At 38.8% G+C, this 23,030-nt stretch overlaps 1 protein-coding gene across 1 annotated transcript in view; it reads right to left on the bottom strand.

Annotated features, from left to right (window-relative positions):
- LOC150087933 (anoctamin-4-like) overlaps nucleotides 1–23,030 on the bottom strand; it is a 452,209-nt gene that overhangs the window by 213,850 nt on the left and 215,329 nt on the right. Inside the window, exon 3 of the mRNA XM_090369274.1 lies at nucleotides 7,263–7,361. Within this exon, the coding sequence (XP_090225400.1) occupies nucleotides 7,263–7,361 (99 nt within the window). The remainder of the gene's footprint in view (nucleotides 1–7,262; nucleotides 7,362–23,030) is intronic.

The raw sequence follows: 23,030 nt of genomic DNA, 5'->3' as shown, positions 1-23,030 counted from the left end.
ACTGATGGACTTAACAAAATATGCACAATATGGAACTAGAATTTAAATTAAATTATCTTTAATGATGTTACTAATAATTAACTGGTAATTTGACTTGGTCTCAGCAAAGCGTAGTACGTCTACTTTTAAAATCGTTGGATATTCATAAAGACTCATCTTAAAGGACTGTTGCTCATCTTGACACTTTGGAAAGAGTAAACAACATAAATTTATCATGCACGAAAACGAGGATATGCTGTGCTGAGTTATATTCATTTAAAAGTTTGCTGTTATATCACATGATGATTATATTATTTTATGCTTAGAGCATATTGATTCAAATAACAGTAACACAAAACCTTTTTAAGGGCATATTTTATGCTTAGAGCATATTGATTGAAATAACAGTAACACAAAACCTTTTTAAGGGCATATGACACTTTTATGTGACACTAATCAGGCAAAAAAAAAAAAAAAAAAAAAACACAAACTGAATTAAATTTATACCATTTATACTGGCCAGTTGTAGAGAAAAATGGCAAACGTGTCTTGGTTATACGATTCTTTTTCATTGCTAAACAACGATTCAGTTGTTTATCACTAAAATTTTAGCTTCAGTTGTTCAGCTCTGGGAAAGAATTGTGCAACTGAATTATAAACGTTTGCTTTTTTTCAAAGCAGATCGAAAAATGCAAGAATATCGTCACTTTTCTCCATTTTGAATTATATAGTTATTCTAATAATAATAATAATAATAATAATAATAATAATAATAATGCGAGGAGGACCATTAAGTAACCAGTTCACTTTTATATTCTAAATTTGTTGTTTCTAATAAAACTAGCGTAGTACATATTGAAATGATTGTATTTATTTTCAATATTCGTGCACACACACACACACACACACACACACACACACACACACACACACACACACACACACACACACACACACAAGTAGTTGCAAAAAAAGAGGCTTTTGATTTGAAAAACCAACATGGTAAGGCCACCTTTATGACAGGTCCGTAGCCTTTTTGTCCAAAACTTAATCTGGCGCTTTAGTCCGACCCACAGGTATTCAGTGGGGCCTTGTCCCACTGGAGCAAAAAAAGTGGGACTGGCCAGGAAGCACCCTCTAGTCCAGTTTTGTTCGCACGGTCGTCTACAATTCATTCCTGTTTGACCCCTCGCTGTGTGGCATATAGCATTTCCATGCTCATACTGATCATTTTCATAGTACTGTCGCAAAGTAAGATAATGTATAAGTGTTTAAAACGCTTAGGTCATGAGGTCTCATTATTTAAAACACTACTTCCAAGTTCGAACCAGCTGAAACATCCCCAAGCCATCTGGCTGCCTCTAGCAAACGTCACGGTCGAGACGAATACTTTGACTCGAATCGTCTTCCGGCCAATCTTCACACCCAAACGTCTCCATAGGAACGAACATTGTGTAGAGAGATTCGTCACTCCATAGCGCATTTAGCCACTATTCTAGATTCCATGAACGTCAAGGAACGACATCACTCCGAATGCCCTTTCACATTGGTGACTGATGTTGAGATGATGCCCTCCTATTCTGCTATTGAATTCAAGCTCTGCAGATGGTTCGTTGAACACGTTTTGTGAGTTTGTGAAGCCGTCCACACCTTTTGCATTGTGGTATCATCTGCCGTCTTCATCTCTGAATAACACCCACCACAATGGGTTCTAAGAGGTTTGGACGAGTCGCAATTATGCGCACAGAATGGTTGCTGATGTGACATCCATTCACTGTCCTACACTGCGTGTGGGACAGTGAACGTCTGTAAGTTCTTGTAAGGTCTTGTAAAGTAAGTTTTGGTAAAGTAAATTTTCTTGTAAAGTAAGTTTTAGGTCTTGTAAAATCTGTAAGTTCTAGGTAACCTATACTATCTTCTAATATACAGAGTGTCTCAAAAATATTGGTACAAACGTTTAGGGCAGGTAAGTAACATCTAAAGGAATGTGAATCGTATAGGAACCCATAACCGGAAACGTCACCGTAAGTCGGTACACGGCGCTGTTCATCAGTTCGCGAGAGGGAAAATTTCTGGTTTACTCATTCAAGCAGTAGTCGCCGCACGAAGAGCATGCATCAATATACGAACTGTGAGCTGGCAGACATGCACCTAGTGTATGGATTAGCAGAGGGCCAATACGGTGTGCGCCCCCATGCGGCACAACATCGCTTCGCAATAAATGTGTGAGCAGGTATGGTCGGTGACTGCTTAGTCGGCCCATACCTGTTACCATCCCGCTTGAACTCCGCAAAATATCGGGACCACCAAATACGGAGGATGCGGAAAGGTCAGGGAATGACCACTGCATATCCCGGAGCAATATGGCCTTAGTTGCTAATGCTCCTAAAAACCAAATAACAACAACAACAACAGCAAAATATCGGATCTTTCTTGAACAAGTTCTACCAGGGTTACTTGACGATGTTCCAGCAAATGTGAGACGCAACATTTGGTTTCAACATGATGGGGCGCCTGCCCATTTGGAAAGTGTGTTCGTGACCATTTGAACAGGCGTTTTGGGCGTCAATGGATTGGCCGTGGTGGACCCGTTGCCTTGTCCCCACGCTCACCTGATTTAGCGAGCCTTGATTTCTTTCTGTGGGGGGGCCCTCAAATCTATCGTGTATGAATCGCCTGTGGAGACGGAAATCGATCTCGTGGCGAGACTCGTCTGCGCTGCTGCTACTGTCAAAGAAACTCCAGGTGTGTTCGACCGTGTCCGCCAATCCATGCTGCGTCGGTGTCACGCATGCATCGCGTCTCATGGTGGAACCTTCGAGCATCTGTTGTAACATCATGAAATGCATCCATCTTGTACTCCATTGTTAATATTATGTCAAATAAATGTTTGCCACTAATTACTGTCTTGTGTCATTTCTGCTTCTTGTGCCTCTGCTACTACTTTCCCCTTGACGTTTCCGGTTATGGGTTCCTATGCGATTCACCTTCCTTTAGATGTTACCTACCTCCCCTAAACGTTTGTACCAATATTTTTGAGACACCCTGTATAGTTCCTGCTTAGGCAGTCTATGAGATTTATAGGATATTTCCCCAGCGGATACACATGCGCCAGGGATTGCTGGGAGTACACAGTATTCCTTGAGGTGTGTCCAAATACTTTGGGTCATATGGTCTAATCGCTGAAATTGTTCAGTCACTCGTCCTAATACAGTGAAAGACTGCATTAGAATTTAGGTGGTCTTGCTAATGGAAAATAGAAATTTGTGCCCAGCAATTAATTAGTCTGATGCTGGGATCGTACTGTAATAATGTAGGTGGTAGATGACTTTCATCAACCGGTGAAATACCACCACTTTGTTTATTGGAGGCTTGAAGTGGTAAAACCCATGTTTAGTCTCTAGAGCAAAGTTTCCGGCATCCCCCTCCCCCCATACTTCTCCTTCAACCCATGCACGGTACTAAGTACTATAGGTTTTGATACCTTTCGTGTTTGGGGTTTTCATAAAAAAAAAAAAAAAAAAAAGTGAAACGTGGTTTCCAGAATTACCGTCTGAGGAACGGTAGTGATTACCATACTGAACAACTATGGAGCTGAGTTCAGATGGGATTTCGTATTTAAATTACTCTGGTGTTTTTGGTTCATGAATATGCTTAAGGGTTTCCCTCAGACAGATTTGCTGTCTGAGGGAAATCTATCATTTTTTTTTCTGTATATGTATTTCTTTTACATTTCTACGCTGTATTTTGTAGCCTTTTTGTATTTGGATCCTGTTTTTTTTTTTGTAACCTGTCTTGTATTTGTATACCGTATATTATTCTGTTTTTCTCAATCTACTACATGTGAACCCCTGGTGCTCGTTGCCGTGATGGGATATTGTGCTGTTACTCTGTACTTCATAATAAAGATTTATTTATTTATTTGTACAGGGTGTTTCAAAAATGATGGTCAATAAATTTAAAGGTGAAAAGTACAAACTAAAATAAGAAAAAAAGTCCCAGTGAAGACAGGGCCGCAAATGAACCGTTTTCGAGAAAATGCACATTTTCTGTTAAGAATCGCCACTGACTATGTGAGCACTAGTTTAGCAAAAACGGGTCGTTTTATTAAGCATAAGATAATACATTTTTAATTTTTGGTTTCAACATCACAGGATTTTACAGATGTTACATGTTACAGGATGTTCTTTCTAACACCCTTTCCTCAACATCAGGTGTTATGCTTCTCGGCTTACCTGTTAAGGCATTTATGTACCCTGATAAATGTGCCTGTTGGGATGCCTTCTGCGGAGAAATGCTTCTTAGTACAAACGTGCAGCCTCGACTGCACTGCCGTTCGCTTTACCATACATGAAGTGCATATCCGCATACTCTTCGTTGCTGTAACCTCTCTTTCCATGTTGACTATCCTTTGACAAGTACTAGTATGCCTGCTACGTCTCAGAGCACTGAGAGACGAGAAACGAGAGAATGAGCATAACCTAACATAACCTAACCTAACCTAAACAAACAAGTCAGTGGTGGATCCCAACTCTGTACAGTTCACCTTGTCAGTGGTGGATCCCAAATAGAAATGTGCAATATCTAGAAAACGATTCACTTAAGGACTTAAGGCTTTTTTTGCATAGTGTAGTCTGTACAGTTCACCTTTAAATTATTGACCATCACTTTTTAAACACCCTGTATATTGTGCCTTTAAATTTTCGAGTAATGTGCCGTATGGTGTGGAGCTTCTAATTGTACTGGCTACCAAAAAATTAAGCAAGCAGAATGGTACTTTTATGGTCCCAAAATACGGCGGTTATGATTTTCTCCGCTGATGAAATTGTTTTGTGCTTCTTGGATGGCGTGATGATTAGTTCCATGTCATTGCTTCCCACTTTTCCCCTTGAATACGTGGTGTGCCCACCTCTCATGACAACTTGCAACCCATTCGAAAACAGAAGGATCACTTGCATTCACCATACTATTCAAATTCATTGGCTCTTCTGTTTACTGTCAGGTGTTTTATTGAATCCATATTACTGATAATTTCCTGTACCTCATCTTCCGTGAACTGTTTCCTAGGCTGGCCTATATGAAATTTTAATTTGTTTAATTAGACAGATTGACATCCGATTGTTGTGTTTGGCTACCGCGCCAACAGCTACAATGGATAATTACTAATAGATAATGGGAATGGCCAGCTATTTTCATCGGTGAAAAAAGTGATCACGCACTTTTAACAAGTTGTTCGTTGAGATGACATATTTTATAGAAGACAGAAACAAAATTCTGGTTACTTAATGATTCTTCCTCTTAATAATAATTTATAGGTATATAGATACGTAAGATGTTTGGGCCTGTTGTAGAAATCTGTGTATCCCTCCATGATAAAAAGAAATAATGCATTATGAGTTGTAAAAGATGACTGCCGACGTCTAAACTAATTAGAGAAATTAATACTTGACAGTCTTTACTCTTCTTTAATTTACTTTGTTTTAAAACCCGGTAGGTTTCATAAGAAGGAAGATGGCACGGTTCCCATACCCCTGGCTTGTAGCCGTGAAGGGTATTGTGTACGGCGTGTGCCTTTTGTATGCAATAAAGAGTTATTCTACTCCTTATACCGTGAACCTTACATAACCATGAATTGCGTCATCTCAGCCTCTGGCCTATTGTGGGCGTTCCCGAGTATAAACAGTTTTTGGCTAAAATTAGAACAAAGTATGCACTGCAGACTATCCTTGCGAAGAAAAGGAAGAAGACAATGATTGAACGGTGGACACTAACTATTGTTCAAGCAAAAGAAGTACTGTATCGGTTTTATGATAGACTTTCATTTTCGGCTAGTAAAAAAAAAAGGTTGGATTTACGCCACTAATTCGGGACGGATTCAAACAGGCTAGTGAAAAAAAAAGGTTATGTTACACCACTAATTCGGGACTGATTCAAGCAAAAGAAGTGTGGGGTTTTACTTTAATTTTTGGCTAGTGAAAAAAAGTTAGGTTAGTTTACGCTACTAATTCGGGACGGATTCATGCAGGCTAGTGATAGTCTGTAGTGCGCCCCCTGCTCTAAAGTTTTACCCAGTTTTTTTTAAACAGAACACTGTCTATTCTCTTTCTCCAACAGAAAGCAAGGCAAAGTTGCACATATTTCATCTGAAATTCCATTTTTGCTACTTTGAATTTAATTTCACCTTATCTTCTGAAACAGAAATAGTTTCTCAAAAAAAAAAAAAAAATTGATTTTTCAACTGCCTTATTTTTTTGTTAAATAAAAGATCACTTTATGTGAATATGATCTTGAGCATTACAAATTACCTTCATTTTCTGAGAAAGTACAGTACAGTACTTAGCGTTTCTTTAATCTCAATTATATTTAGAGATTTAAATAATCTGTAATCCACACTAATATTAAATGAACTGCCGAGTCCTCATTTTTCATGCTTTCTTTCAATTTATATATTCAACTTTCATAATTTATAGCTTCATTGTGTTTATTATTTGTATCTTATACGAAGTGCTATCCAAGGGTTTTCAGACTGTAATAATAATTTTAAAAAATAATGAGTTCACTTCTTGCTCTCCCACGGCTTCTCCTTTGAGAGGTTTGGGAGGTGATATCTTTTTTCCTAGCGATTTTGCCAATGCTGGAATTTTTCCCTTGGTAAACTCCTTTTTTGTGCATTATCTTTTGCAATGTATCTTTCAGTTTTTATTGGATCTCCAGCGTGTCATTAAATTTCCTCTCGTTGAGTTTAGATTTTCTTGATCCAGTCTTGTGTGCGCCACGCTTCTGAACCTCATAGCCTTCTCAGACGCTTTACGAACACTCTTTGTAAAGTTTTAATTAATATTTTAACCTTGTGGAACTCGTTCTTTCAAATCCTCCATTCTAGTTGAATAGAAAAATCGTAAAGGATACTTTGCAGAACTTACTCGGTGGGGTATAAAATAACACTGCAGTAAGCTGGACAAATAGGATTGACACCACACTGCTCATAAACATATACAATAACTATCTAGCGGTAGAACTCCATGCCATCATTATCCGTGTTGCCGGCAAGAGGAATCCAGAACATTTGGGTAACCCCTCGTAATTCCCATCATTCTAAAATGTTCCTTTTTGTTACTGTCTCTTTTTGCAACATCTTTTCATTTACACATATATGTATTTAGGGACCTACATTTAAATTTACATATACATTTTCAAGATATCCATTATATTGTAGAATTTATTTATGAAAACATAAAAACGTAAAATGCATTACTTGCCATTTTGTACTGACATTTGCTTACCTTTATGGGCATTTTTATGTTTAATATTTCCGCATGCCTCCTCAGTACGTCTTTCGGCGCGTGAAGCTTTAAAAAATAAGTTTTGCCATCTTGAGAAAGCTATAAGAAGAAGATGAAAGAAAAATATATCTATGTATTGTCAAAACTGAGTACCTTATCATTGAATAAATTGTAGTTACGAGTATACATTTTCAAAGTATTCATTCTGAATACTTTGAAAATGTAGAATGATATTATGTAAAGTAAAATTAACAGAACCGATTAATGCTATATAAACCAACGATTAAACATTACATCAAACTGTGATATAAGAAAACAGAACTATATATATTTAAAAAATGTGTAAACCTATGCGCATTTAGAAAGAAGAGTGGAAGCCAAGAATGCCAATAGCAGATATTATTCCTCAGTGTAAGAAATAGTTTGGTTAAGAATACTTCAAGGAAAAGGTACAAGTGCCCTGAGCTATAACCAGTAATAATTAGCGGTAAAATTAGCTGCCCTTTTACTAATAATTAGCAATAAAACGATTGCTAATTATTAGTAAAAGAATAAATTAAATTGTACGTTACCAAATAATCAGCAAAATTAAGTGTTTGTGATTGCTATTTGCTGGTAACGTCAGGAGCTAAAGATAGGCCAAGAGGCCCCAGAATAACAGCTAGCCCAACAGAAAGCGACAGAACGGTTATATACGCAAATTATATGCATATAATGAGAGGGAATGTTAGGAGAAGGTAAGTAATAAACCAAGGCTAAAATAGGCGAAGTGAGGAAAGAAATAGGATAGCAATAGTACCCCCAATCATTCTCGAATGCTATAATAATTCAGGGGGTATAAAAATTAGAATATAAAAATATACGGACTTAAAGAGTAGAAAAAAAGCGGGAGCCGAAGGTATCCGGAGTACCGGTAGCGTAACTGGCCGTCCCATGAGGTTGGATCCTGGTATTTCAATAAGGCATTCAGCAGTCATAGAATACTTAATGAGTCAAATAAAACAACCAAATAGAAGCACTTAAGCTAAAAAAATGAAAACATCAAATAAGGGAAAACAAACAACTGTCTATCCTCTTTAAAAAATGTAGTTACGGTTCATTTTGTAGTTCCGCTTCAATACGGTTACTGGCAAATAGCAATCAGTAACAGATAGCTTTTGCTGATTATTATTTGGACGTATTGAACTGCTAGCCCTTGATAACGTACCATTCGATATATCTTTTTTACTAATAACTAGCAATTATTTTATTAATTAGGTTTTTAGGGATTGATCTTTGGTTATTGCTCAAAACAATTCTACCTTTTTTGCAGTATTGTCAACCAGCCTATTTCTTATGCTGGGTAATAATATATGCTATTGGAATTTTTGGCTTTCACCTTCTCTCTAATGTGCATAGCTTCACAATTTTTTTATACTGTATATGGTTCTCCATATTTTCTTATATGTGTGCATATATACACACAGAAATATATGGGGAATTAAATTTTATGATTATGCTAGGCTGTATGTGTTGCAGATGCTTGAGTCTAGAAAATATTAAAACTTTGAAAGAACAAAAGAAATTACTTTAGATAATTCGATTACCTTTACTTTATATCTTGAACCAGTTCAGTTCATATTTGTTTTTATTATATATATCGTTAAAACTTATTTAATAAGATTTTTTTTTATTAACCAGATAAAAATATTAGAAGGGAGAATATTTTTTTACAACCTACATAATTTCAAGGAAATGATGCTCGTTAATTAATGTCCCATGAAAATGGAACAGCACTCCTATTTATAAACTTGATCAGTTTTTAAAGACGCAATAAACATTATTCGTAAATATTATAACCACTCATCGTTAACCTTTCGTTATGGAACTCCTTAGATAATTTATTGACCTAATATCTATAATAAGTTCTGAAATTGCTCAATACAGTACGTATATTGGCAATGATCCGAGTTACTTGGTCTCTGTCGAAAGTTACATAGTTTTTATTCTTCACCTGGAAACTAAGATTTTTTACCTTGTAAAACAGAAAAACCCACCAAAGAGCAGATTTCCCAACTTCGGTTATTCCGATGAAAACACTAAACAACCTTACCCAACTCAACCCCACCCAGCTGACAACTAATAGGTATTAATTTACCACGTGCTGTAATTGTGTAAAGAATTTATCAGTTCTTCAGTGATTTTTTAAGCAGGATTACGTGATTGTTGTTATTCGTTGATGAGTGGCCACTTTAACACTTATACAATCATCCGGTTCTGCAGCCCGATTATAGACCATTTCATACAAATCCATAAATAACAATAAAACACTCAAAGACACTAAAGAAAAACTTGTATGCGTGTATACATGTAACTGTTCAGTGTAGCGGGGGGCACCTGGAACAGAGTTTAATTCCGCCAGTTATCATCCTATTGTTTACAGAATACTGTACTGTAGTTTGAAATCACATGTGGTTTGTATGTACCACCTTAACCGGGCAGCAGCAAAGCGGTACCCATCCTCGTGCTGAGAATGGGTACGCATCCTTTATTAGTGCAGTCCATTGCGAGAATAAGTAAGACGAAGGATTTAAGTGACTTTGAATGTGCCATGGTAGTTAGCGCCACACGCGCCAGTATTAGTATCTCGGAAACTCTTCTGAAGTTTGTAAGGTATTGCTATATCTCAGATGAATCCCGGAAAAAATATCTGATTTTCTACCCCCCCCCCCTTAAAAACTATGCATAACCACTTGATTTAACAAAATTTCAAGGAAAAATTCTTTACCTATCACAGCGTTGAATCAAGGGGGCGTACAATTGATTGTAATTGATTTGAAGTACAATTGATTGTGTACTCAAATAGTGACAGTTTATTATTCAGTTTTTTTTTTGTGTCAGTCTGAAAAAGGTAGATTGTACACATAACAAATCAGTTCTGAGATGTAAATTTTTAATTTTGGATGCCTATCGTCCGGACACCCGATATTTAAGTCAGCTAGGATGTGAGGATCCGTGGTTATTTTTCGATGCCAAATGGGGTCCGCGAGCAAAAATGTTTGAGGAATACTGGTGTAGAGGGAACAGTTCCCCTCCCTTCACCCCCAAGAAAAGATCTAAAAAAGCGTTCCTCGAGGCCAATGCTCCAACATACTTTCACTTTTAGTGAGGAGGAAGAAGAGCAGGTCCTAGATGCTACCGCCTCACTGTCACAGACATAGAACTGCATGATAAACCTCACGACGAGGGGCCCTAGCTCCCCTCTCTGCCAAACTGCAGAGGAAGCTTAAGAAACTTACAAACGTTGACCAACCTTTCGGTCCGGTGCACAAACTGTTCCCGCGGATTCTTCAGCCGGTCCTCGTGCAGTGTAAACCCCTGCTGGGTCCTCGGTCGGGGTTCCCCGCCGTGCCTCTGAAAAGAAAAGCTAAAACCAGGAAGCTCCTCAAAAGAGCTACAAAATCTACCTCACCTCCTGGAAACGACCATGTTGCTCGGCATTATGATCAAGATCTTTTACCAACTAATAATTGAAGACCAGTCAAACCTCAATGGTGAGACTCATTCTAGGATCATAGAGGAGAAGAGGCTTTACACCCCTGCTCGCTATGAAGAGAACTTCAGAGTCAAAGAGGTTGCATTAGCATTAGTATTAGTAGAGACATTTGATGCAAGATAGCAAGCTTATGCAGCATCAGCCAAAAAAAAAAAAAAAAAAACCACTTCCACTTCACCCCTCTGTTCGTTCGAAATACCTGTCCAGCTGAGCCTTAAAGTTATTTAGGCTATCAACTTCCACGACAAGAGATGGAAGTCTGTTCCACCAACCAACCACCGGCTGGCTAAAGGCAAATTTCCGCACGTCTATCCTACATTTGTCTTTCCTCAATTTGAATTTATGCCCTCTCAGGTGATTATTCTGAGCAAGAGGAAGAATCGCATCAGCATTGAGCATGCTCAAACCATTCAAGGCTTTATACACCTCTATCAGATCACCTCGCTGGTGCCTAGTCTCCAGACACTGTAATTTGCGAAAGTTAAGCCTTTCTTCGTAAGAGCACCCCTTTGTTCCATTCACTAATCTTGTTGCCCTTCTCTGTACTCGTTCCAGCAGCTCTACATCCTTCTTGAAATGAGGCCTCCAGACCTGTATACAGTACTCTAGGTGTGGCCTGACCATTGCCTTATACAAAGGAATAATCACCTCCTTATCCCTGCTAGAAAAATTCCTATATATCATTGACAATACACCATGAGCTACTCTTGCAGCCCGTCTGCACTGCTCAGAGAACTTCATATCTGCCTGCACAACCACCCGCAGGTCCCTTTCATTCTCTACCACTATCAGTGTAGTACCACAGAGTTGACACGTTGCTCTGGGGTTGCTGTTTCCCATATGTAGTACTTTACATTTGTCAATGTTAAACTTCATTTGCCACCTCTCAGCCAATCTGCTCAACCTTTCGAGATTCTGTTGCAGTAGCATAGTGTCAGTAGTGTCCTTGACAACCCTGCCAACCTTCGTATCGTCTGCAAACTTGGACATTAAGCTTGATATACCATCATCAATATCATTTATAAATACAGAAAACAATAATGGACCCAACACTGAACCTTGAGGGACTCCACTAATAACATTAGTCCACGATGAGCAGTGTCCATTGATTACCACTCTCTGTCTTCTCCCCCTCAACCACCCCCTTTATCCATAGCAGCAATTTGCCTCCAATGCCACACTGTTCCAATTTGTGCAGCAGTCTTCCATGTGCAACAGTATCAAAAGCCTTTCTAAGATCCAAGTATATAATATCAAAGTTATTCCCTACATCCAGTTCTTTTGTGACTGCATCAGAGTATCCAATCAAATTGGTCAGGTAAGACTTCCCCTTAACAAAACCATGCTGTGTCCAAGCTATAACTGAAGTCTTGTCTAGATGATCCTGCAGTGCTTCTTTAACCAGTGCCTCCATTAATTTACCTGGAACAGAAGTTAAACTCACAAGTCTATAATTACTTGTGTCAGCCTTTGATCCTCCTTTGTGAATTGGGATCACATTTGTACATCTCCAGTCTGTGGGTATCTCCCCTGAGTGCAAAGGAAGCTCTCATAATTATGGCTAAGGGTTTGCTTACTTCCTTTGCTGCCTCCTTTAATATAACTGGATAGTTCCCATCCACCCCAGGTGCCTTTCTTGTGTTTATCTTCAACAATTTCTCCTCCACTTTACTCTCAGTTATTACAAGATTCTCTAGCTTACTGCCAGAGTTGAATATATCTCTGGCATTCCCCTCGCTGAATAACTCCTCATGTGTGAATGTCGATGCAAAATATTCATTTAGTTTGTTAGCTACCTGAGCAGGATCATCAACAGTTGACCCATCGATATCAAATGGACCAATCTGATTCATCCCCTTCCTTCTAGAGTTTACATGAGTAAAGAACTCTTTGCTGTTTTTCTTTGCATCCCTTGCCAAAGATTTCTCGTAATCTGCCTTCGCCTGCCTAACCTCCTTTGTAACTTGGTTACAGATCAACTTGTGTCTATCATAGGCTTCTGTGTCACGTGTTAATTTGTATGTATCCCATGCAAATTTCTTCTCTGCTATATGTCTCATTAGTTTATCTGACATCCATTTAGGCCTAAACCTTGAACAATATTTCATAGTTGGCATGTAAAGCCTAGTAGCTTCCAAGATTAGTTCTTTGAATGCTTCCCATTTGGAATTTGCTGTTGGTAACATCATCAGTTGGTCCCACTGTATAGAATTTAAATACTGTCTCAGTCCATCGTAGTCGCCTTTACGAAAGCAATAACCCTTCTCTTTACCCCTAATAGTAGTTACCTCTTTGAGTGAATCCCACTTCAGCACACTGTGATCACTGCCACCTAGTGGTTGATTTATCTGCAGATTCTTAATGCATGAAGAATCACTACTGATAATCAAATCAAGAATATTACTCCCTCTAGTTGCCTCCCGAACATGCTGATTAGAAAACAATCATCCAATAAATCCACAAAAGCCTTGCTAGTGTGTGAGTGACCAGCCCCCAAATTCCAGTCAATATCTAGGAAATTAAAATCCCCCAGTTGCGGAAGCAATCGCCAGATTTTAACTTGGAAAAGTCCCCAGCCTTGATCTCATCGAGGGCGAAGTCATTAAGCATGTGTGGACAATTGTCCCAACATTCTTCGTGACCGCTTCACCTCTTGTCTCCAAGAGGGCTGTTTTGCGGTCTACTGGAAACATGCAAACCTCTACCTTATTCCCAAAGAACCGGCCATTTCTACCAATCAGACCACTTCTCACCGGCTAGTTGCACTACTCCCAATTTTGGGGAAAGTGGTGGATAGGCTACTCCTCTCCTGGATCCAGCTTAACTATCCAAATAGAAAGCCATCAGTCATCAACCAGTATGTTTCAAATCTGGCTGTTCTCCACCACAGATTGATTCCAGTCTGCAACCATGTAGGATTAGGGTGGAATCCAACTCAATATGCATCCTTGCCATTTTTATTGATTTTAAGGCCATGTTCAACTCTGTCTGGTGACCCAGTGTCATCAGGTGGGTTAGACATGCCAGCTGCTCTCTGGAAGTCTACAATAGGATCATCAGTTACTTTACTGAGCGGAAAGTGACCATCGAGACGACCTTCACAGGATAACTATACCAAATTCAAGGGCAGCCCCAAGGATCAATCTTAGGCCTGGCTGTGTTTAACATGGTGTTGGACGAGTGGCTCCCCAACAGTTTTTCCCAGACCACCATGTTCTCCTATGCAGATGATCCCATTCTCCTCCTAGAGTAGAGGGTCATCCCCAGGCCTCCCTGGAGACACAGACTAATTCTGTCCTGACACCACTCACTCACTGGATGTAGGTGAAAAAATTGATCATCTCTTCTTCAAAAACTAAGATGAGGAATTTTTATGGGCCTTTTTCACAACGTGGCTGAGTTAGTTGCTCTCAGGCGAGGGTAGCATGGTTTTCCTCTCGGAAACTCGGGTTTTTCGTTCAGTAAACAGAAAATCGGTCTAAGTACACACTCAATTTACAGACGATATACACGGAGTAATATGGTCTTAGTCGCTAATGCTCGTAAAATCCCACAACAACAACAACAACAATCCTCAAGAGATACACAGCCATTCTCGCTTGTGTGACTAGGGCTGATTGGGGTCTCAAGGGTAGGGCTCTCAAACTAATGTATTCCAGCCTTTCTTCTAATAGCCTCTTATGGCGCCTGCCTGGTTTCGCAGGGTGAGAACACGTTTGCTAATAAACTGAACCAAATTCACCGCCTTTTCTTTCATCTCTCAACCAGAGCATGCAGAACAACCTTTACACCAGCACATCAAGTAATCTCAGGCAACCTGCCCTGGATCTGTATATTGAGTTCTGCAGCCTCCTGCATGGCACCAGAGCAATACGCCCACCGATTTTCTTGGATTCACATCAACCAATAGAGGGAAATATTCCTGGGAGAATAAAAGGCTGTGGTCGGAAGTCTCTAAACTCTGGCAAGCCCATTGGTCAACGCACTCCAAAGGTGATATCACAAAAAAATTCATTAAAGATATAGCCTGCCTTAATAAATGTACCCTGACTTGTTTCACCCCCAACCTGGAGACCACCTTTATACTCACAGGCCATGGATCCATCAAAGCTCGACTTAGACATTTCGGCATCGTTGAAGATAACAATTGTGTCTGCGGGTAGACCGATGACTGGGGCCATCTTATGCTTGGGTGTGTCGCGGATCTTAACCGCAGGCAACTTCTTCTGCAGTGCAATGTTCCAACCGTCCAGCAATTCGATTTCCTTATCGAGACTAAGGATACCTTCAACGCCTTCCTACATTACTGCACCGCACTCTTCAAGTAGAAAGGATGCTTCCTGACTGCTGTTACTGCACCTGCTATTCTTTGTGCTCCAGACTAGAACCCTACACCAGTCAATCGACTGGACGGACTCCTACTGCCTTTTTACATGGATCTTCCGGATTTTTCTATTGCTAACCCCTCTGGTGTGGGATATCTACTCCTAACCCCTTGCGGGATAGATTGTTTCTCCTTGCCGACCTTACGGGGATCTCTCTCCTTCACTACCTCTTTGCCTTATTGACTTTCTGCTGTCCTCATGTCCTTCTATTAGGATGTTCCTCACTGTGTAGTGGAGAATTGGAAAAATGTTGTGTGATGAATCCCAGTTCCTGTTATTTCACTCTGATAGGAGGACTACACTGTGGCAAAAACAGCATGAGTTTGTGGACTCTCCCGCCAGGTGTCAACAATAGTCTAGTAGTGCAGTGTGGTGGTGTTTTCTTGGTGCGCATTGGGTACCTTGAGCAACATCCGGTTGCCACATTCGTTTGGCATCCGGATGTTGCTCCGCTAAGAACTTCCTTTCAAGACTGCATTATATTCATCTGCGAATTGGTTTGGTCCTTTCAGAAGGATAATGTGCCATGTTACAAGGCCGGAATTGCACATATCAGGTTACAGTCTATTGCGATGGCTTTCCTATTCACTCAATCCAATTCAGCACCATGGGATGAGACGAGACGAAACGAACTCTTCAGAGTAGATATCTGCAACTAACCAGTAGGGATCTTCTTGCGGTGCAGAGTAGATATCTGCAACTAACCAGTAGGGATCTTCTTGCGGTGCTGGTACGGTTCTTGTCAGGACTGTGCAGCTCCTTGTGCTGTTCAGTTCTGCAGTGCTAAAATGTGGGGGTCGACTGAAATTCTTATTTTTGTGAGAATCAGCCGGATGGACTTCGGACATTGTTCCATAATTTTGAATAGCTGTAGCTCATTTTCTATATAACAATTTATGGCGGGATACCAGAATTTGGCAGGGAACGCCTGCTACAAAAAAAAAAAAAAAAAAAAAAACTGTACCTTTGGGAACAGTTTTTGTTTTATACGAGCCCCTTCGGGGGCAGGATTCGCTGGTCTCCAGTTTATTAGAAATCAGATTTTCACCTGCTTGTACCCAGATTTTCACCTGCTTGTACCCAGATTTCGGCTTCCTGGGTACAGGAACTCCTGGCATCCAATGCTATTACACTTTCTCCAGTGAATGCGGGATTCTTTGTGGTATTCATCACCGTACGTGATTATAGGAGACTGCTGCATCCATAGGACTTGCACTTCTTCCTATCGGCGCTGGAAATATTACATTTAGTTTAGTAGATGTATAGTTGGGCTCGCCTCCTCGTGGCGTGGACGGGTACTGGGAAGCAGCCTTCCTGGTGATCACTGCTTCCTGGTAGCTAAGCGGCCAGAAACAAACACACACTACACGAACAAAGCACTACACTCTTTTCTGGCTATTGTACAGAGTTTTGTATATCATCACAGAGAACCATGACGGAGATGAACTAACGTTTAGGGGCCGCCTTGCATGAGACACAACACATGTCGACATGTGGAGAGCAGTTGAGTCAACATGGACAGCATCCCTGCGACAGGCTTTCAATACGTCATTTAGGGACGAATCAGACTGTTTTGAGGCTTGAACGGGGAACTATTCACTATTAGGTAGTTGTCTAATAAAGTGGCCGTTCAATGTACATAGGTACGACCGTTACCTTTATTGCCGTTGGTTATGCAGTAAGTTTGCTTGACGTAACTGCTGTTTACCTTTGGCAAAGATGGAGGCTTATAAATGGAGCAATGGTATTGTGAAATCTGTTCATAGTATTTTGGCTAGAACGTTGGTCTCAATAATTCATCTTTCTGAGATAGATTGATAGATATCGAGAAAAAAGCTACCTTGGAAGGTATAATCTGTTTCATGTGCAATATTAGAATCATTTTGAATGTCTGTGCTATTATTAGTTATGCTGAATGATATTTAAAGTTTAGTTAAACATTTTAATAGTTAAAAAAATATTTCATAGAAACTAATGTTGTTTTCCTTTACTTTAACGATATTATAATTACTGATATGCAAACTTTTTTGAATGAATTTAATAATAGTTAAATATCATTCAACTTGCCATCATCAGCCTCAACCTCGTAAACTTGAACAGTTTTTCAACAATAACTGTTTAATTTTTAGTTGACTTTGTGATCAAGATGTAGTCATCCACATAATATGTATTGTTTGCTATGTCCTAGGATTGCTAATTATTGGACCTGCCTATATTTCTTTCAATGCAGAACTGGACTGCTATAGTTGCTCTTTTATTATTTAATATGCTATTATTGAGGTAGAGAACTATTTCTTATTATTAAATTTGTACCAGATGGAGAGAGAGAGGGGGGGAGAAAAGAGGGGAGAGCTCTATTGATGTATTGTATGCCTTTTATAACCAGAACTGCCCAGGATTTGCGAGACTGTGCAAAATAACTGCTCGAGATCCGAAATTAATATTTGCGAATCGTTTTTCTTATATAAAAAATTACTAATAAAGAGAATGTTCAGCCTCATTACAGGAACAAGAGTCTCAAGCAATTCAGTATCCGTATCTTTGTTTACCATACCATGTTTAACCTATAGTTCGATTCTCCCCAAAATTTGAAACTGCTTCTTTGCTTTTCAAGTCCGCTGCAATGAGCCGAAAAGCATCACCATCAATAAACTTATGATAGTGTGAAGCTTTTGTCTTTTGCCAGCAACCATTCTGAAGTTAATTGATAGCACTGGTTCTTTATTGTTTGGTTAGATTTAAAAGATGGCGATTGTCGGCGAGAGATTCTTTGCGATCTCTTGCCCACTACTCATGCGCATTACTAAAATCTCGCATTGACCACTCCGCTACGTCGCATACTAATCATTTGAGCAATTCATTTTAATATGCAATGTAAATCTGTGAGTTAACTGTATACATAATTATGAAAATATCGTTTTGCAATTTTAAATTGCTATTAAGTCAACTTGAAAGTATATAATCTGAAGGGAAACTACGAAACTTCACAGTTTGGCTGTTATGAATCATGAACGAACGGATTGATTGCAATATATCATGCTTATGTGTTTGCTCGATATATCATGAGCGTTATTTTCGTTAATTTGAAATTTTTTGACAATATATACACAACAGTAAATCTGATCAGTGTATGTTTAACGAAACTCTACCACGAGTACAAACGAGTGTACAAATTTAAATTGAGAGGGGGATGTTTATAGATGTTTGAAAGTTTCCTTTATTCAATGAATGATTGACTGTTCGAATAAACTATCTCCTAACAACCTCCGTTTATTTAAATTTAAAGGGTTGTTGAACGAATAGGTAAATGAAGTGAAGCCGACATTAGCTACGTGCAATTTTTAAAAAAAAATTTTTTTTTTTTGCTGATATTACATAAGATTTGCTCCCTTGCATCATTTTGCCATTTTTAATCCAAAAAAAAAAAAAAAAAAAAAAAAAATTAAAGAAAATTAAACAAGACTTGTGAGTCAGTCCAAATCAATTTGTGCATTAAAGATGCATAGAATTCAACTGTTTGAGGTTTGTTAAAGAAAAACATTGAAGGAGTTCGTACAAGAAGCACGAACTACCCACAGCAGAAAATTCTTGGTCGGTTAGCGAATTTTTTTTTTTTTGAAAAATTATAAAGCATTGCATTATAAATAAAACATAATATAATATGTAATAATAGATAAATACTTTTTGTAAATTATATTTATAATTTGGATAGGAAAAATTGAGTGATTAAGTAAAATATATGTATTAATGGGCAAGTGCTTCCTTCTTTTGTTTATTATATTTATATTTGGATATAAAAAAATTAAGAGCAGGCCAAAACAGTCAGCTTTTCTACGTTAAACAAACGTCTAATATGATAGATCGCAGTTTTTTTTTTATTCTTTTACAGTTTAGGATGGTCGGAATAAAAAAAAAAAAAAAAAAGGTTGCGAAACGCTGTTGTAGAATATGACTTCATATATTGGTTCTTCTTGAAATTTTGTAGCACATCGACCTTGTTCGTAGTTCTCCGAATACATATGATCTACTTGCATTTCATGTGTATTATTTTTGTACAAAAATGTGTTTGGAAGTGCATGTTGTGCATCTTCCGTGACACTATAGTTGTTTCGCTACTTATCAGTCATTTGGAGAGGTCTGAGAATCCCGTCGAAGGCTACAGAAATTCTTATACCCTTCTTCAATCGGAGCTGTAGTTAACTGATAAGCGGAGGAGGGAGCAGGGGTCCCTAGATGATTTATGAGTTTTCAGCCTGCAAAAGATGCAAATTGTCCCATGAACACATACTTGTATGGACATAATACACTTGCTCATCATAATCCATGCTCATCACGATCCATGCTCATCACATGAAAAGATAATTCCTAGAATGAAGACAATTCCTAGTAAACTCCACGAATACAAAGAAGCGCTTAGTCGGGCTTCTTTGTATTTGTGGAGTTTACTTTGTACTGAAGGTGGCCTGTGCGGCAACTTAGTCTCTAGACGCATTTCGATCTGCCACTCGTTTGGAGAGATCTCGGTTAGATTCCTGTCGATGGCGAGGGAATTGTCAAAATCGTCTTCAACTGAAGCTGTAGTTAGCCGATCTCAGCTTTGGGAGTAGAGTTTACTGGGAAGGATCTGAAAGAGAACAATGAGATGTACTGTACAGTACTCACATTTTCATAGATATATGGTGGGAGAGTTTGTCCACATTTATATCCATTCCTATATTAATTGAGATTGCGGTCTGCTACGTGTTAACCAAACGATTGCATCGAGGCACTAGCTCTGAGGTCGGTAAAATGATTCCATTTTCTCTAGGACCGTCTCAAACAGCTGCGAGCCAAAAGATATATATATATATATATATATAGTATCACTGAGCCTTTTCAGGTAGTGCAGTGGGATTCACAATTTCTTCTTTGTATTCAGGTGCTTAAAAGCCTTGACACAGCTCTGATTGTGGTTGATTGTATCCTACATTCGTTAAACAGCATGGTTAAAGAACCTGTTCGTGCACAGTTTATCCTTAATGTATGGCTGGCCCGGCGTCACCCAAGTAATTACTGTTAATGGAATGGAGATCGTTGGTGCGAGTGCTGTTATCGATGCAACTGGAGACAGTTTCTGTAGTTGACTGAAATTATTGCTTTAACCCACTAATTTATGTATTAAACATGCTATACGGTACTGTTGAAAATTTCTATTTATTGTAAAGCTCATGTATATGCCACTTTTATAAATAAAGGAATTATTAAAAAAAAACTTATCCGCGAGAACTATTTCCTTTTACGAATATTTTTTACATGCTTACATACGATTTCTTTAATATAAGGGGTGCCGGGAAAGTAAGATATATATATAAAGCCGCTAAAGTTTTAATGCCGAGAAGTGTAAATTAATGGATTCAAAAGTAAAAGAAATACTTAAAGTTAAAAAATTACAGAGGTATGAAATGCGTTCAAGTTATTCTTAAGGCCTCCAGATTAAATTAAAAAAAAAATTAAAGCATTCGCCGCAATAATAATATATTATTGCGACTGCTTTAAAAATGGCAGGAAGTTTAGAATGGTATCAAAAATTGGCAGCATGATAGAACACGGCATATTCGATTGTAGCGCTCCAAACAGCGTATTATGTTTGTAATACTTAAAATATTGGTCTTCAGCCATTAAAAACAGCGTGTAATTATCCGGTATTTGCATTTATTGGGGAATTCCAATTCAAATTCTTCGGGAAATATCGAAAGTTTGCCCTGACACTATGGGTGTGAAAAATGTGCGTAGCTGGATTCGAAAGCTTATCGAAGGAGGGAGTCTTTTGGAAACGAATCTCCTCAACTAAGGTCTCGAACCAGTCATCTTGAACTCAACATCCGCCAGCTGAAGGAAATTGTTTTTGGTTACAGCTTACCAACAGTGGATGAAATTGCCGTAACTATAGACATTTCTGTCGGCTCCATGTGTACTGCTCTTCACGAAGAGCTCAGCATAAGCAAAGCTATCAGCTAAGGGGGTTCTACAGCGGCTTTCTCGGAAACGAAAGACATTCGCGTCAAGTTTTGTGACGTAATGCTTACTAGAGATGATTCAATGAATGGTTGTTTCTTCTCCTCGATTAAAACGATGGATATGACATAGATTGCCCTGTTCAGTACTGAAACCAAGCGTTAATCCACCCAATGGAAACGCGCTGGGTCAAAAAGTTTCTTATTGCTGCTATTGCAAGTGCGGAGAAAACGATGATTGCTGTTTTCTAAGATATTATTGGAATAATCCTTACACAGGCGTTGTCAGCGCTGGTAGTAGTAGTATTGTAATCACCGTCCTCCCCGCACTCGCTGAAATCGCCTGGATTAAAATCCTGTCAATGACACGAGGATATTTTACTTTTTCGCTGACTTAGTCAGTCTCAGGCGTGGACAGCAAGGTCCTTTCTTCCCCCCTCCCTAAACTCTTGTTTTTTCGATCAGCTAAAACAGGCAAATCGACCAGAAAAACACATGCGATTTATGGACATACGCATCATTCTTCGGTGTCCCTATTATGACAGTTTTTTTTTTTTTTTTTTTACAACATATTGTGTTCCCAAGGTTCATGCAAACTTCATGCAAATTTCCTGTCAGGAAATTTGCATGAAGAGATTCTGAAGAAAGCGTTTCAGAGAAACGTCTGCACGGACAGAATCATATTTAATTGCATCAGGGATGCCCAGCTCCGTTGTGCTGATTAGGTGCAAAAAACTTTTTATAGGAAAAAATTAGTAATTATTCCACATCCTCCGTGCCCTCGTGGATAGCACAATTGGTATAATCACGATCCTCTGCACACCTGGTGGAAATGACTAATTTAGAGTCTTCGATGCCGCGAGAAATTTTCATGGGCCTTTTTCGCAACGTGGCTGAAATAGTCGGTTTGAGGCGAGCAGTATTCGGGTTTTTTTTTTCCTGGAAATTCGGGTTTTTCCACAAAAAATAAATTTGACCACAGAACACTACAAGTTTACAGACATAATACGTATATACTGTACTCTCAAAAATGGAGCAATGCCCCCATTTATGACTTTTGCCGCCATTGTTTTGTATCGATAAGAACAATTTCTCGCCATTGTTAGTATTGTTATAGTATTGAATGCGTGGTAGGGAAATTCTGGTGTTTTAACTGTGGCAAATAGGTAGCTGGAAAATTCAAATCACGTATGTTGGTGGTAGATAAATTTATTATCTGTTATAATTACTTGATAACTTAAAAACTTAACCGTATAGAGTAATAATATATATAACTTACACTTTATAGGAGATACGAAATACATACATAACATAAGCTCGATATTGCAATATACTGGTTATAAAATAAGATTCCCTATTCAGGAGACCCTAGTGTCAAAACGGTTAGAGATCGCGCTGTGAAAATCGGTGAGGTGTCATTTAGGGTACGGGGAAGCGATTTGTAGAAGGAAAAAAAAAAAAAAAAAAAAAAATTGTTCAAATTTCCTCCACCAGGGGAGAAATTGGCACTGTAAACATAGATGAAATACTTAACTTAGGATTAGATTTTAATATCAGAACTTAGAAATCTACAGATGTTGGTCTATGTGCTTTCCTTCACTTAAGATGACATTCTGAAAACGGAGGACTGCATGCGATCACAATTTCGCGTAGAATCTCATTGTGGATGTTGGCTACATGCTGTTTAATACTTGCTTTCCAATCGACAAGCGTCTGTATGCCGCCACGGTAAACTCGATCTTTCAGGTATCCCCATAGCCAGAAATCACAGGGATTGAGATCTAGTGATCGGCCTGGCCAGAACTGCGGAAAGTCTGTAGATATGATGCAATCATTTCTGAATGTTGAACAGAGC

This window comes from Mastigoproctus giganteus, chromosome 3 (genome assembly GCF_048544385.1).
Source record: "Mastigoproctus giganteus isolate SK-2022 chromosome 3, ASM4854438v1, whole genome shotgun sequence".
Taxonomy (NCBI): domain Eukaryota; kingdom Metazoa; phylum Arthropoda; class Arachnida; order Uropygi; family Thelyphonidae; genus Mastigoproctus; species Mastigoproctus giganteus.
The sequence above is the reverse complement of the archived record's forward strand: the minus strand, read 5'-3'. Positions and strand labels throughout refer to the sequence as shown.